Source organism: Mustela nivalis, assembly GCF_964662115.1.
Source record: "Mustela nivalis genome assembly, chromosome: 15".
In the NCBI taxonomy this organism is placed as follows: domain Eukaryota; kingdom Metazoa; phylum Chordata; class Mammalia; order Carnivora; family Mustelidae; genus Mustela; species Mustela nivalis.
In genome coordinates, this window is record NC_139034.1 from 10238309 (window position 1) to 10253258 (window position 14950).

Here is a 14950-nt window from a genome sequence, read left to right on the forward strand (position 1 = left end):
AAGAGCTGGAGAAGCAGGTAGGGAAATCTTCAGTTAGCTCTCAAGTTTTCAGTTAACTTTCAGGGAGTCACAGGAGTGTGGGGACCTGTCAATGGGGGCTATGCTTCTGCTTCTCTATGGCAGATGACCTATAAGAAAGCATTTGAAACCTGCTGCAAAATTTCACACCTGCCTCACCCTCAGGTGTACCCTCAGGCCTTTAGTCCCTATAGTACACTAGAAAGGGGCAGAAATGATGCCACGTAACCAACAGAAAGTTGGTTACCTTCTAAATGGCAGTGGCACTGTTACAAGTATAAATTGTTTTTAAAAGCTCCTGGTTATTTGTCAATTATACCAGAGAATAGCTGGAAAAACCCAACTAACTCCCACAGTTGGGTGGGATCTGAAAGGAGGAAGACTAATGATTGTTAAAGTTTGTAATTATTTTTTGCTCTTAATATTTTTTTACAAGATTATAATTTATAATATACATAGTATATATATTATAATTATAATTTCCCTTTGCTCAATTAATTAGAGGCAATATATTATGGTAGAAGCAGAATTTTGGAGTTAAGCTTCTGGAGAGTAAACCCTGACAAGCAATGTTACCATGATCTGTAAATCAGGTGTGATCATAACATCTACTTCAGAAAGCTATTATGAAGATTGAATAATATAATGTATTTGTGATATACTCAGCACAGTACCTAGTATGAAGAAGGGATTTGACTAACGCTAATAATTCTAACCAGTAATTTGCATGTATGCTTTCTAATTTAGGGTCACATTGTATGGTATCATTTGAATAGTGACTTCTCAGTAAATATTTATTTTAGAAGATTTTTGGTGCCTGGAAATGTATGATCTGACAACATGAACATATTTTTACTTTGGACAACTAAAGGTGAAGGAGGATGGAATCATTAGCATTCTAGATTCTGCTCATGAATATCTGATTACTTGCTAATCCTTTAAACATATGTTTTCTGTTGACAGTTGGGAAAAGAGCACTTTATCTACCTCATGTAGTCCATTGACTCTAGCCTCTTTAGGGTAGTAATTAAATATAATAAAAGTGGGTGTGGAACTCAAACTTTAAAAATTAATTATATTGTTTATGTAGGTAAGACATAAAGATAAGGGCAGAAATCAATGAAATTGAAAAGAGAAGACCACAGAGGGTTTACTATTCAGAATATGTTAAAAAACTAAAATTTGACAGCAAAACCACAAATAACCTAATTCAAGAATTGGCAAGGGATTTTAATAGGCATTTCTCCAAAGGATATATATGTATAAATGGACAATAAGCAGATGAAAAGGTGGTCAACATGACTAATCTTTAGGGAAATACAGATCAAAGCCACATTGAGACACCACTTCACGCCCACTAGGACAGCTACTATAAAACAATAATAACAACATAGAACAACAAGTGTTCTTGAGGTCATGGAGAAATGGAACCCTGGTGCACTACTGGTGAAAATCAAGTGATGCAGTCACTGTGGAAAACAGTATGGTGAAAATTCAAAAAATTAGACCAAGGATCACCATATGTTCCAGCAATTTCACTTTTGGATATTTTCATGAAAGAATTGAAAGAAGGGACTCAACAAGTTATTGTACACAGATGTTCTTAGCAGAATTATTCACAATAGCCAAATGGTGGAAACAGAGGAGATGTCCATCAATAGCTACGTGGTTAAACAAAATGCGGTAGATACATAAAATGGAGTATTATTCAGCCCTGAAAATGACTGAAATTCAGAAACATGCTACAACATGCCATTAAATGGAACATGCCAGACAGAAAAGGACAAATAGTAGATTCCACTTACCTGAGGTACCTGGAATAGTCAGACTCACAGAGACAGAAAGCAGCATAGTGGTTACCTGGGGCTGTGGGATAGGAGAGAATGAAGAGGTACTGTATTGTTGTGCTGGTAGGAATTTCAGTTTGGGATGATAAAAAAGTTCTGGAGATGGATGGTGGTGATGGTTGCACAATTATGTGAATTTTTGAATAACAATTAAAAATGGCTAAAATGGTGAATTTTATCTATGTACATTTTACCACAATAATAAATGCTTTAACACTGCTTCTTTTCCTTTTTTATTGAGTTATAATTGACACATGTGATTATATTAGCTTCAGGTGTATACAACATAGTGGTTTGATGTTTGTAAATATTGCAAAATGACCACGATACATCTAGTTAACATCGTCACCATAGCTATTTACAGAGTTCTGGTGATGAGAACTTGAATTTGCAATATAGCATTTTTTTGGAACATGCTCTAATTACCAATTCCCCCCCCCCCCCATGCTATCCATTATATCCTCAGGATTTATTTTATAACTGGAAGTTTGTACCTTTCAGCCCCCTTCACCCATTTTGCTCACCCAGCACTTCTGTCTCTGGCAGCCACTGATCTGTTCTCTGTAGCTATGAGTTATTTTTCTTTTTCAGATCGCACATGTGAGATCATGTGGTATTTGTCTTTCTTTGTCTGACTTATTCCAGAGAACATAATGCTCTCAAAGTTTTTTCATGTTATACAAACAGCAAGATTTCCTTCTTTCTTGTGCCTGAATTTTGTGTGTGTGTGTGTGTATTATTATGTATCACTGTATTACATATACACCACATTTTCTTTAGTCATCTGGTGACAGACACTTAGGTTGTTTCATCTTGGCTTTTGTAGATAATGCTGCCATGAACATGGGGATGCTTATATTTTTTCAAATTAGTTTTTTCATTTTCTTCAGATAAATAACCAGAAGTGGAATTGCTGGTAGTTCTATTTTTAATTTTTTGAGGAGATTCCATGTTATTTTCTGTAGTGGTTGTCTCAATTTATATTCCTACCAGCAGTGCATCAAGGGTTGCTTTTCTCCACATCTCACCAACACTTGTTATTTTTTGTCTTTTGGTAATCACCATTCTAACAGGTGTGAAAGTGATATCTCATTATGGTTCTATTTTGCATTTCTCTGGGGATTAGTGATGCTGAGCATCTTTTCATGTGTCTGTTGGCCATTTGTCTTCTTTGGGAAAATGTCTATTGAGATGCTCTCCTCATTTTTTAAATTGGATTATTTTGCTGTTGTATGAGTTCTTTATATATTTTGGATATCAACCCCCCTCCCCAAATATATGAATTGCAAATATTTTTCCCATTCATTGTGCTATCTTTTTATTTTGTTGGTGGTTTGCTTTGCTTTGCAGAATCTTTTTAATTTGATGTAGTCCCACTTGTTTATTTTTGCTTTTGTTGTCTTAGTTTTTAGTGTCGAATCAAAAAAGTCATCACTGAGACTGATGTCAAAGATCTTACTACCTATGTTTTCTTCTAGAAGTGTTACAGTTTCAGGTTTTTCTGTTCAAGTCTAGTCCATTTGGGGATAATTTTGTATATGGTGTAAGAAAATGGCCCAGTTTCATTTTTTTGCATGTGGTTGTCCAGTTTATTGAAGAGACTGTCATTTATTTATTGAACACCATTTTTAAAAGAGACTGTCCTTTCCCTAATGTATATTTTTGCCTCCTTTGTTGTAAATTAATTGACCAGAGATTCATTGGTTATTTATGAGCTATCTATTCTGTTCCACTCATCTATGTTTCTGTTCTTATGCCAATACCATACATTTGGATTGCCTATAGCTTTGTAATGTAGTTTGAAATCAGGAAGCATGATGTCTCCAGCTTTGTTCTTTCTCAAGATTGCTTTGGTTATTTGGGGTCTTTTGTGGTTCCATACACATTTTAGGATTGTTTGTTCTAAATCTGTGAAAAATGCCACTGGAATCTTGATAGAGGTTACACTGAATCTGTAGTTTGCTTCATGTGGAATGTACATGCATGAAAGTGGAATATCTTTTCATGTATTTGTGTATTTTTCACTTTCTTTCATGAGTATATTGGTCTTTCCCTTGATTAAATTTATTCCTAGGTATTTTGTTATTTTTGATACAGTTGTAAATGAAATTGTTAATTTCTCTTTTTCTGATAGTTCATTATTAATGTATAGATAGGCAACATTATACTATACGTTAACTGGCTAGGATTTAGATAAAAATTTGAAAAAAAATTAAAATAAAAAGAGTGAACTGTAATATAAACTGTGGACTTTGGTAAGAGTGGTAAGGCGGTGTTGTTTTATTGACTGTAACAGATGTACCAGTCTAGGGCAGGATGTCACTTAGTGGGGGAGGCTATGCATGTGTTGGAGCAGAAGATAGATGAAAATGCTCTCCTTTCCACTCAGTTTTGCTGTGAATCTAAAACTGCTCTAAAAAATAAAGTTTATTTTTAAAAAGTTCAAAAATTAAAAAATAAAATAAAGAGAAACAAAATCAATCGATTTCTGTATGTTGACTTTATATTCTTCAACTTTACTGAATCCTTAATTCTAACAGGTTGTTGGTGCAGTCTTTAAAATTTTTGATATGTAAGGGCGCCTGGGTGGCTCAGTGGGTTAAGCCGCTGCCTTCGGCTCAGGTCATGATCTCAGGGTCCTGGGATCGAGTCCCACATCGGGCTCTCTGCTCAGCGGGGAGCCTGCTTCCTCCTCTCTCTCTCTCTCTGCCTGCCTCTCTGCCTACTTGTGATCTCTCTCTGTCAAATAAATAAATAAATAATCTTAAAAAAATTTTTTTTGATATGTAAAATGTCATCTGAAAATAGTGACAGTTTTACTTCTTCCCTTTTAATTTGAATGCTTTTTATTTTTCTTGCCTAATTGTTCTGGCGAGGATTTCCAATGCTATGTTGAATAAAGTGGTGAGAGGAGGCACCCTTTCTTGCTTCTGATCTTAGAGGAAAAGCTTTCAGCTTTTCCCCATTGACCTTGGTGTTAGCTGCAGGCTTGTCATATTGGCCTTTATGTTGAAATTTGTTCCTTTAATCCCACTTACTTGAGGTTTTTTCTTAATCATAAATGGATATTGAATCTTGTGAAATGCTTTTTCTGCTTCTATTGAAACGGTCTTATGATATTTATCCTTTATTTTGTTAACGTGGTAAATGACATTGATTATTTTTATATCCCTGGAATAAATTCCACTTGATTATGTTGTGTGATCCTTTCAATGTACTGTTGAATTTGATCTGCTAGTATTTTGTTTGTTTGATTTTTTTAGAGATTTTATTTATTTGACAGAGAGAGAGAGCGAGCACAAGCAAAGGGAGAGGCAGGTAGAGGAAGAAGCAGGCTTTCTGCTGAGCAGAGTACCCGATGCGGGACTCGAACCCAGGACCCGGGGGTCATGATCTGTACTGAAGGTAGCCGCTTAACTGACTGAGCCACACAGCCCCCCCCCCCCCCAGTTTGCTAATATATGTTGAGTATTGTTGAGTATTTTTGCATCTGTGTTTGTCAGGGATATTGGCCTGTGTTTTGTTTTTTTTCCCTTGTGGTATCTTTGTTTGGTTTTGGGGGTATGTGTGTGTCTATGTATCCATCTATATGGAAACTTAATGTTTTCTAGAGATTTTTGATGAGATTTCTTGTGGCAAAAAAAAAATGAATTGGACTTCTGATTTTCTTAGGTTTGATGGCTTGAAATTTATTTTGCATATTAACAGAATTTTATCTGTAACATAAAACAAAAGAGAATCTCTGAAAGAAGTATAAATATTAAAGGTAGAATTCTTATAAAGTGAACTTCTGGTTTTCTAAAAGTTCAAAGATTTTGAGGATTTGAAGAGAAAGAACTTGACTTTGTCTTTGCTCTCTAAATATATTTTATATTTATGTTGTTTATCATGTTGGTTTTTTCTTTGTTTAGGTAAAATACTTATTTTCTGATAAAACAGGAACCCTTACTTGCAATATTATGACATTTAAGAAGTGTACCATTGCAGGTATAATTTATGGGTAAGTGTTCTTATTGCCATGCTCTGTTGAAAATTCTCATTTCTGTCTTAACTAGTAAGCATTTATTTACTTCAAAACTTATACGCATGTCTAATAACATAGCTGTATCTAAATGAGAATAAAAGTTAATATGACCTAAATGAAAATTTGCAGTTCTTAAACAAATATGGTTTATATCTGCTTTTATGCATGGTTGGAATTCCTAAAGCATTTTATATCTATAATCTTAAACTAGTATATTTTCCTCCCTCATTTTCCATCAGAAATCAGTCAGAGAAAAGTGATGCCAATATCCGAAAATTAAGGTAAGTAGACAACATTCTCTTCTATTCTGCCCATGTTCCTTTCTCCCTGCAGTGGAACTTTTCTCAGTACCGGAGTTCTGATATACAACACAGCTGTCCCTTGTCCAGACCTCCAAAGGCAGTTCCCAGAGATCTCTCCTGGGTAGACCTTTCCCACGTGATACTCAAAGAACCCAGAATCCAGGCTTTGATTTGTTTCTTTTATAGTTACTGTCTTAAACTCTGTATAATTATATGGGATTCAGCACAAATTTAGGCATTTTCTAGTGCCATTTTGCAAGTTGAGCCCTGAGAGAATTATAATTTGACAGAACTTTAAATACTTACTATACAGTTTTTACCCTTGAAAAACAGGGAACTAGGGGTGCTGACACTCTCCTTGTGGCTTACAATCCATGTATAGTTTTTAACCTCCTAATTAACTACTAAAAGCCTACTACTGTTGGACCAGAAGCCTTACCGATAATAGAAACAGTTGATTAACACACATTTTGTATATGTGTTATATACTGTGCTCTTACAATAAAGCTAGAGAAAAGAAAATGGTCTTAAGAAAATTACAAGGAAGACAAAATACATTGTATGAGAAAAATCTGTCTGTAAGTGGATGTGCACACTTGATATCCATGTTGTTTAAGGGTCAGTGGTTGCTCTGTAGACTTTATAGTGTAACTTACTGAACACAGAACAAGGGGCTGTGAGTCCCTTTGATTGCTCACTGGCCCCCATCAGGAATTTTTGTTACAGTGAATTTTCTCTGTTCTTCCTCAGTCTGTCACCCTCTGTCATCACAGAGTCCTGTGAATTTAATGACCCAAGATTACTGTACAACTTTGAAAATGGCCACGTAAGTCTGCTATTTCACTCAAAGTCAACAATAACTTTCAAACATACATGGGTTATTAAAAGGTATAATTTTCTGAGGTAGGGAAGAGTCTTGAATTTTTTTTTTAATGTTAATAGCAGATTTCATACTGATGTGAGGAGGGGTGTGCTAAACTTGTTAGTGTGAATGAATCCAAACATTAAAAAAGAACATTTTATTGTGTGGCAATCTGTGTAAGAAAATCTCTAAGTGTTTCTAAGCTATTTGAGTCTATTGTATGTTACCAATACCTTCACTTACCAGTTATAAGATACTGATCTACTTGATCTGAAATCTTGGTCTTCTCAAAAATAAAAGCAATCTTTTAAAACATAAAGCTGTACATGCCCTTCCTTTGCTTAAAAACCTTCAGGGGACTGGCACCCCTCCTCCCCCAAGATAAAATCCTAATTCATTACTGTGACTTTCTTTCCAACCTCATTCTGCGTCCTTGTTCACCTTGCTCAAGATGCTGGAGTGACACTTGTCTTGAAGTTCACAAACGATGTTTTCTGACTCGAGGGCCTTTGAAAGTGCTCTTCCTTTTGCCTAGTATGTACCACAGTCACATGTCGGTGACCACAGCTAACTAACACTTCCATTCAGGTCTTAAATTAAATATTATCTCCACAGCTAACTAACACTTCCATTCAGGTCTTAAATTAAATATTCCTCTTGATCACCTCTGTAAAATAGGCCCCTCTTCTCTCTGTGACAACCCCCATTTGTTTCCTCCAGCTTTGAGAAAACCCATTTCCCCAGAGAGAATAGAAGCTCCAAGAGAGCCGGGTCCTCTTCTTCACCGAGGTCTCTCTCTGCTTTGGGATCTGCTCTCCAAAGACGTTCGAGTGCGTGATCTGGTTTGTAGTCAGTGTCTGACTCTGTGTATCTAAGGTGAAACCACAGTTGATAGGAATCACAGACTGTATGTAACTCTTATGTCACTGGTGCTGGAAGAGACTCACTAGCTCTGTGCCTTTTTTTTTTTATAGCCCACGAAAGATTATATAAAGGAATTTCTTACCCTGTTGTGTGTGTGCCACACTGTTGTTCCTGAGAGAGACGGGAATAACATAATCTACCAGGCTTCCTCCCCAGGTAGGTGCATGCCCTCCGAGAGCTCCGTGCAGGGGATGGGCCCTGAGAAGATGCCATGCTGCTGCCGTGCTGCCGCTGATTCCCAGGTGGCTCCTGTGTTGCTCCTTCCTGTTGAAGACTGCCATAAGGAGGCTGGTGGGGAGGGCTCTCTGAGCTGGGGTTCAATAGAACATTTACTTATACCCAGGAATGCGGAAGGGGGCAGATTAAGATGCTGCAACATGTCGCGGAGATTCCATGAATGGCTTGTAGAAGAAAAACCAAATGAGTACTAAGAAAGAAATGTATCTTAGCCACACTGAAAGAGGCCTGTTTAACCAAATTTCCTCTTATATGAATGCTTTCTGGTACCATTTGGATAAAAAAAAGCCAAGTTAAAAAAAAAGTGGTATTTTAGTGCTGGAGAACAGAAATCTTTTAAATTAAATTTGGTATTAATGTATTTGCTCAATCTCCGTTAATACAGACTTCTTATTGACAGATGAAGCAGCTTTAGTGAAAGGCATGAAGAACCTTGGCTTTGTTTTTACTGCAAGAACGCCAACCTCTGTCACCATAGAAGTCGTGAGTAGCGTCTTATGTACTTGGTCATGCCTTCCACGCCCCTTCCAGAGAGACACAAGTAGAGTAGCTGAGTGCAGGAGCTCTGGAATCACAGAGCCTGGGATTCCAATGTGGTCCCACACTTTCCCAGCCAGGTTCTCAGGCATGTTCCTCAACTCCTGTGTTTGCCCCAGTCTTCTCATCATGCATGTCATAGGGTTTTTTGCAAGGATTAAATGAATTAATATGTGTAAAGTATTCGGAATTAGTGCTTGGAGCAGAGAGGGTACTCAATAAAAGTGAGCTATTTAAAGAAGTTAGCATCATCAGATCTTCAAGAAATATACTATTCTTTAATGGAAAATTGGAATTTTTCAAACTATTTTTTGGTGAGTTCGTTATGTTGATTTATTCCTTACATGTAATATATATTCCGCATGTATTTTTCTTGTTTTGTCTTGGTGACCATTCACTGCAAGCCTTTGATATGATGGGGAAGAATTGAAGCAATGTGAACTTGGTGCCCAACACACTAATTTTTTTTCTATTGATAATGCAGTGGTTAGGGATGTCTACTGGACATTCAGTCCTAGCAGAATGGACTGACTGATTCATCTTTATATCTGTAGTACGTGTCTCATGGACAACTCTCAAATTATTTGAAGTTCTGAATTGTTTTATTGGTGAATTGATCATGGCTACAGGAAGTCAAGAGGCTGTAACTGGAAAAATTTGGAAAATAATGCAGGTTTTATTGATACAGAATTTTATAGCATGCCTTCTCTTTCCCTGTTGACCTCTTCAAATTATCTAAGGATTAAGGATTTTTTTGATCTGTGCAATTTTATGAAAAGACTTGTTTTTCCATTTCTGTTGATTGCCTTGCTTACCCCATATAGCCTTGCAACATGAGAGTCTTCATAAAATGTTTCTAGTAGTGCTGACTTTTTATTGAGAAGGGATGTTTTAGTCTTAAATCTGCACTGTAAGAAGCATTTTTGCGGAGTTCTCCGTTTGCAAACAATATTCTTGCCAGAAGAGGGCACCATCATTTCATCAGGTTTGCAAGGAAATTTGTATTCTGAAAAAGATGTTAGTTTTAGGGGAGGTAAAACTTGTTTCTGATTGGAAGAAGGAGCTCTTTTGCAGGATGAGTACTATTTATTCCCCACCTTGGGTAAGAAGTTGTTGTCTTATCTTCCTATAGATGGGAGAAAACTTCACCTTTGAAATTCTTAATATCCTGGAGTTTTCTAGGTAAGATACCTTTTCATTCTGTTCATGTATCCCTCAGAGCACCTTCTGTGACTCCTCAGTTGAGATCTGGTAATGCAAATCAAAACTTTAATATAGAATCACAAAATTCTAGTTACTTCCATCCACTCTTTAATCTGAGCCTGGTGCTCACTTCTTCGGCCATCATTAGGCCAAATCCCTTTTTGTAGCTGAGAGGAGGTCCTATACCTCTCCTTCCCAGCCCTTGTCAGAGTCAGACTTGAGGTTTATGTCTGGGTTACTACTTAGTGACTGTGTTGCCAACTGGACTCTCAGTTCCAGGAGGGTAGGAGTCAACTTCTGTGGAAGTAAGTGCTCAATACATATTTGATGAATCGATGAATATTGGACATTATTTTTCCAAATAAACCCAAAACTATTTCTTTAAAAAGAGATAGTGAATTAATTCCCCCCCCCCCACCTCCCCTGCAAAGGAAACAGTGTGTCCAAATCCTTCTCTCCCTGTAGACTTCAGAGGGCCTTCTGGTCCAGCCTCTGTGCCTGGTCCTCAAAACCTAGCTTGGGGATATTGTTGATGATTTTATGTTCATTGCCCTGTTTTGAAGGCTTGCAAAGTCTCATCTCTTATACCACCTGAGCATTTCTAATGTAGAATCTGAAAAATGAGAAAAGGAAATGCTAGAAAATTAGAAAAGGAATAATTCATTCTTTTCAAAGCCAGATGATTTTTTAAAGATTTATTTATTTATTTATTTGACAGAAATAGAGAGAAAGAAATCACAAGTAGGGAGAGAGGCAGGCAGAGAGAGATGGGGAAGCAGGCTCCCTGCTGAGCAGAGAGCCTGATGCGGGGCTCCATCCCAGGATCCTGAGATCATGACCTGAGCCGAAGGCGGAGGCTTAACCCACTGAGCCACCCACGGGCCCCAAAGCCAGATGATTTTTTAAATCGTATATTTTTAAAGTCTTGTTGGCCAATGACATCTTAAAAAAAATAAACAAATAAAAGAAGCTTTGACCCTCAGTAAAGTTGTTGTCAACTTCTCCTCTCTCTAGGAAAGCTTTTTCTAAAAAAATTTTTTTTAATTATTTTAATTAACATATAATGTATTATTTGCCCCAGGGGTACAGGTCTGTAAATCATCAGGCTTACACTCTTCACAGCACTCACCACAGCACACACCTTCCCAAATGTCCGTCACCCAGCCACCCTATCCCTAGCCTCCAACCCTCATCTGCCCTCAGTTTGTTTTGTGAGATTAAGAATGTCTTATGGTTTGTCTCCCTCCCAATCCCATCTTGTTAAAAAAAAATTTTTTTTTTTAATGAGAAAATGTATTTTCATGTTCATTTTAGCTTTCCCCACTACTGGAGCACTCATTTCCTGTTCTTAGAATATGAGCTCCAGCTACATGACACTTAAATGACTCAATTGGCTTAGTAGTGTTCTAACAGTGAAGTAGTTAAAGCAATTGCTAGTTCCCATCCCTTTTGACAAGTACTTTCTAGCTCAAGTGCTCAGGTGCAGGACTACTCACTGAGATCCTCTTTGGATTGTACACAATAGAGGGTTGTGGGATATGATGACTATCTGAGAAGGTGACAGTTGGTTTGGGTCTCTTAAAAAGTGGGTATAGGCCATGGAGAGCCATCCAAGGGTTATGATAGGGGAAGAACAAGATGAGGAAGAAGGAAAAAAAAACCCAAAACCTATTTTGGTCAGTTTACTTTGGCAATGTGTGGGATAAGGTGGAGAGGGGAGATCTTGAAGGCTATTTGGGTTGCTAACTCAGGAATAAAAGCAATGAGTTTAAGTTTTGTCTACCTTAATAAAAAACAAGAGCAAAACAACAACAAAAAATCTAGAGGACGTTGAGAAAGAGCTATGCATAAAAATAACTATACATAAAAATAACAAACCAGCAGTTTAACATCTCTGTGCCGCAGAATGCGGACAGGAAGGTCTAATTCACAGAGATGTGGTGAGGACTGAAAAATATATGACCAGGGCTGCTTTCCTCTTTCTTCATCAGTTCTTAGGAGATTACGTTATATATGTGCTACATGTATATATAATTTATGTCTCCTGTGTGTAATACATGATAAGTGTATGATATATATGTATTATGTAACATAAATACAGAAATATTAATCTAAAGCATTATACCAGTATATAAGATATACTGTATATAATATGTAAGTAACGTATATTATATATCTATGCCAATAAATTTCAATGGAAGAAAAGGAAAGTGAGAAATAGTAGTAGTAGAGGGAGAACACTTGTATTAGAGTCTCCGTTAAAAGGGTGCCGAGTGGCTCAGTTGGTTAAGAGGTTAAGTGTCTGCCTTCAGCTCAGATCTTGGTCCTGGGATGGAGCCCTGCATTGGGCTCCCTGCTCTGTGGGGAGCCTGCTACTCTCCCTGCTTGTGCTCACTCTCTCTCTCTCTCTGTCAAAAAAATAAATAAATAAAATCTTCTTTTTAAAAAGAATCTCAGTTTTAGAAGGTAAGTAAAGAAAATGGAAAAGGAGACTGACCAGAAACACATTGGCCTTTTCACTGATGGTCAGCTGAGGACTTTGAGAATTCTTGTAACTTGATTCTGTGTGTGTGTGTTGGCACCATGTACTGAGAAACACAGAAGCTAATAATACACTTCATACTGTTTTAGTAATAGAAAAAGGATGTCTGTCATTGTCCGAACTCCTACAGGAAATCTCCGTCTCTACTGCAAAGGGGCTGTAAGTACCGGGATTCACTACTCATATTAACTCCTCCCCTCCGTTTCAACAACTTGTAGAAGCCTTTTGCAACTTCACAATATTTCAAAATGTTGTCACTGTGTGTCTGCTCTTGCCCCTGGTGGTTGACAGAATTATCCAAGACTTAAACAGAGTCACTCCAAAGCTTCCCCAACAGTCAAGCCCATTGAAACTTATGGTGGTTCACACCAGAGTGTTTATTAAACTTTAATGTCAGTGAAAAATTTGTTGTCTCTCAGTCATTCCATGGAGAACTCATGATTAGACTGTTGAGGCCAAGTGTTCATAGCAGGAATTCTGGTCCCAGGTTCCAGACCAAAGTGCTTGGGTTTGGTGAATCTTGGGAAATTGTTTTACTTCTGTAAAAGCTTTTCTGAAGCACTTGCATATTTATTCACAGCCATAGGCACTTAAAAGAAAAATGGCTTTATTTGGGTAAAAGTGACATAAAATAAATTTCACATATTTTATTTTATTTTATTTTTTAATTTCACATATTTTAAAGGTACATTTTGGTAAGTTTTGATACCAATCTGCTTTTTGTCACTATAGACTCATTTGCATTTTCTAAATTTTATATAAAGTCAGTAGGATATATGGTTTTTTGTATGGCTTCTTTTCCTCATAATTATTTCAAAATTCATTCATGTTGTAGCTCACATTAATAGTTCATTTCTTCATTTTGTTGAGTGATACCGTGTTGAAAGGATGTATCGATTTGCTCATTGATATGTGCTAATGGACATCTTGTTTACAGTTTCATCTACTACAAACAGTGCTCCTATAAACATTTGTATACATGTTCTTTTTTTTCTTTTTTTTTGATATTTTATTTATTTTTTTATTAATTTATTTATTTTCAGAAAAACAGTATTCATTATTTTTTCACCACACCCAGTCTCCATGCAATCCGTGCCCTCTATAATACCCACCACCTGGTACCCCAACCTCCCACCACTTCAAACCCCACCACTTCAAACCCCTCAGATTGTTTTTCAGAGTCCATAGTCTCTCATGATTCACCTCCCCTTCCAATTTACCCCAACTCCCTTCTCCTCTCTAACTCCCCATGTCCTCCATACTATTTGTTATGCTCCACAAATAAGAGAAACCATAAGATAATTGAGTCTCTCTGCTTGACTTATTTCACTCAGCATAATCTCTTCCAGTCCCGTCCATGTTGCTACAAAAGTTGTGTATTCATCCTTTCTGATGGAGGCATAATACTCCATAGTGTATATGGACCACATCTTCCTTATCTATTCATCCATTGAAGGGCATCTTGGTTCTTTCCATAGTTTGGCGACCATGGTCATTGCTGCTATAAACATTGGGGTCCAGATGGCCCTTTTTTCATGACATCTGTATCTTTGGGGTAAATACCCAGGAGTGCAATTGCAGGTTCATAGGGAAGTTCTATTTTTAATTTCTTGAGGAATCTCCTCACTGTTCTCCAGAGAGGCTGCACCAATTTGCATTTCAACCAACAGTGTAAGAGGGTTCCCCTTTCTCCCCATCCCCTCCAACACATGTTGTTTCCTGTTTTGTTAATTTTGGCCATTCTAACTGGTTAAGGTGATATCTCAATGTGGTTTTAATTTGAATCTCCCTGAGGGCTAGTGATGATGAGCATTTTTTCATGTGTCTGATAGCCATTTGTATGTCTTCATTGGAGAAGTGTCTGTTCGTATCTTCTGCCCATTTTTTTGATATGGTTATCTGTTTTGTGTGTGTTGAGTTTGAGGAGTTCTTTATAGATCCTGGATATCAACCTTTTGTCTGTACTGTCATTTGCAAATACCTTCTCCCATTCTGTGGGTTGCCTCTTTGTTTTTTTGACTGTTTCCTTTGCTGTGCAGAAGCTTTTGATTTTGATGAAGTCCCAAAAGTTTATTTTCGCTTTTGTTTCCTTTGCCTTTGGAGACATATCTTGAAAGAAGTTGCTGTGGCTGATATCGAAGAGATTACTGCCTATGTTCTCCTCTAGGATTCTGATGGATTCCTGTCTCACATTGAGGTCTTTTATCCATTTTGAGTTGATCTTTGTGTACGGTGTAAGAGAATGGTCGAGTTTCATTCTTCTTATAGCTGTCCAGTTTTCCCAGCACCATTTATTGAAGAGACTGTCTTTTTTCTACTGTATATTTTTTCCTGTTTTGTCGAAGATTAATTGACCATAGAGTTGAGGGTCCATATCTGGGCTCTCTACTCTGTTCCACTGGTCTATGTGTCTGTTTTTATGCCAGTACCATGCTGTCTTGGTGATCACAGCTT

General features: G+C 37.2%; 1 protein-coding gene across 3 annotated transcripts in view; it reads left to right on the forward strand.

Annotated features, from left to right (window-relative positions):
- LOC309848543 (phospholipid-transporting ATPase IB-like) overlaps positions 1-14950 on the forward strand; it is a 209965-nt gene that overhangs the window by 38542 nt on the left and 156473 nt on the right. For all 3 annotated transcript variants that reach the window (XM_082700264.1, XM_082700265.1, XM_082700266.1), the window contains 7 exons: positions 5777-5865; positions 6129-6170; positions 6942-7017; positions 8028-8133; positions 8615-8697; positions 9884-9933; positions 12586-12655. In XM_082700264.1, the coding sequence (XP_082556390.1) occupies positions 5777-5865; positions 6129-6170; positions 6942-7017; positions 8028-8133; positions 8615-8697; positions 9884-9933; positions 12586-12655 (516 nt within the window). The remainder of the gene's footprint in view (positions 1-5776; positions 5866-6128; positions 6171-6941; positions 7018-8027; positions 8134-8614; positions 8698-9883; positions 9934-12585; positions 12656-14950) is intronic.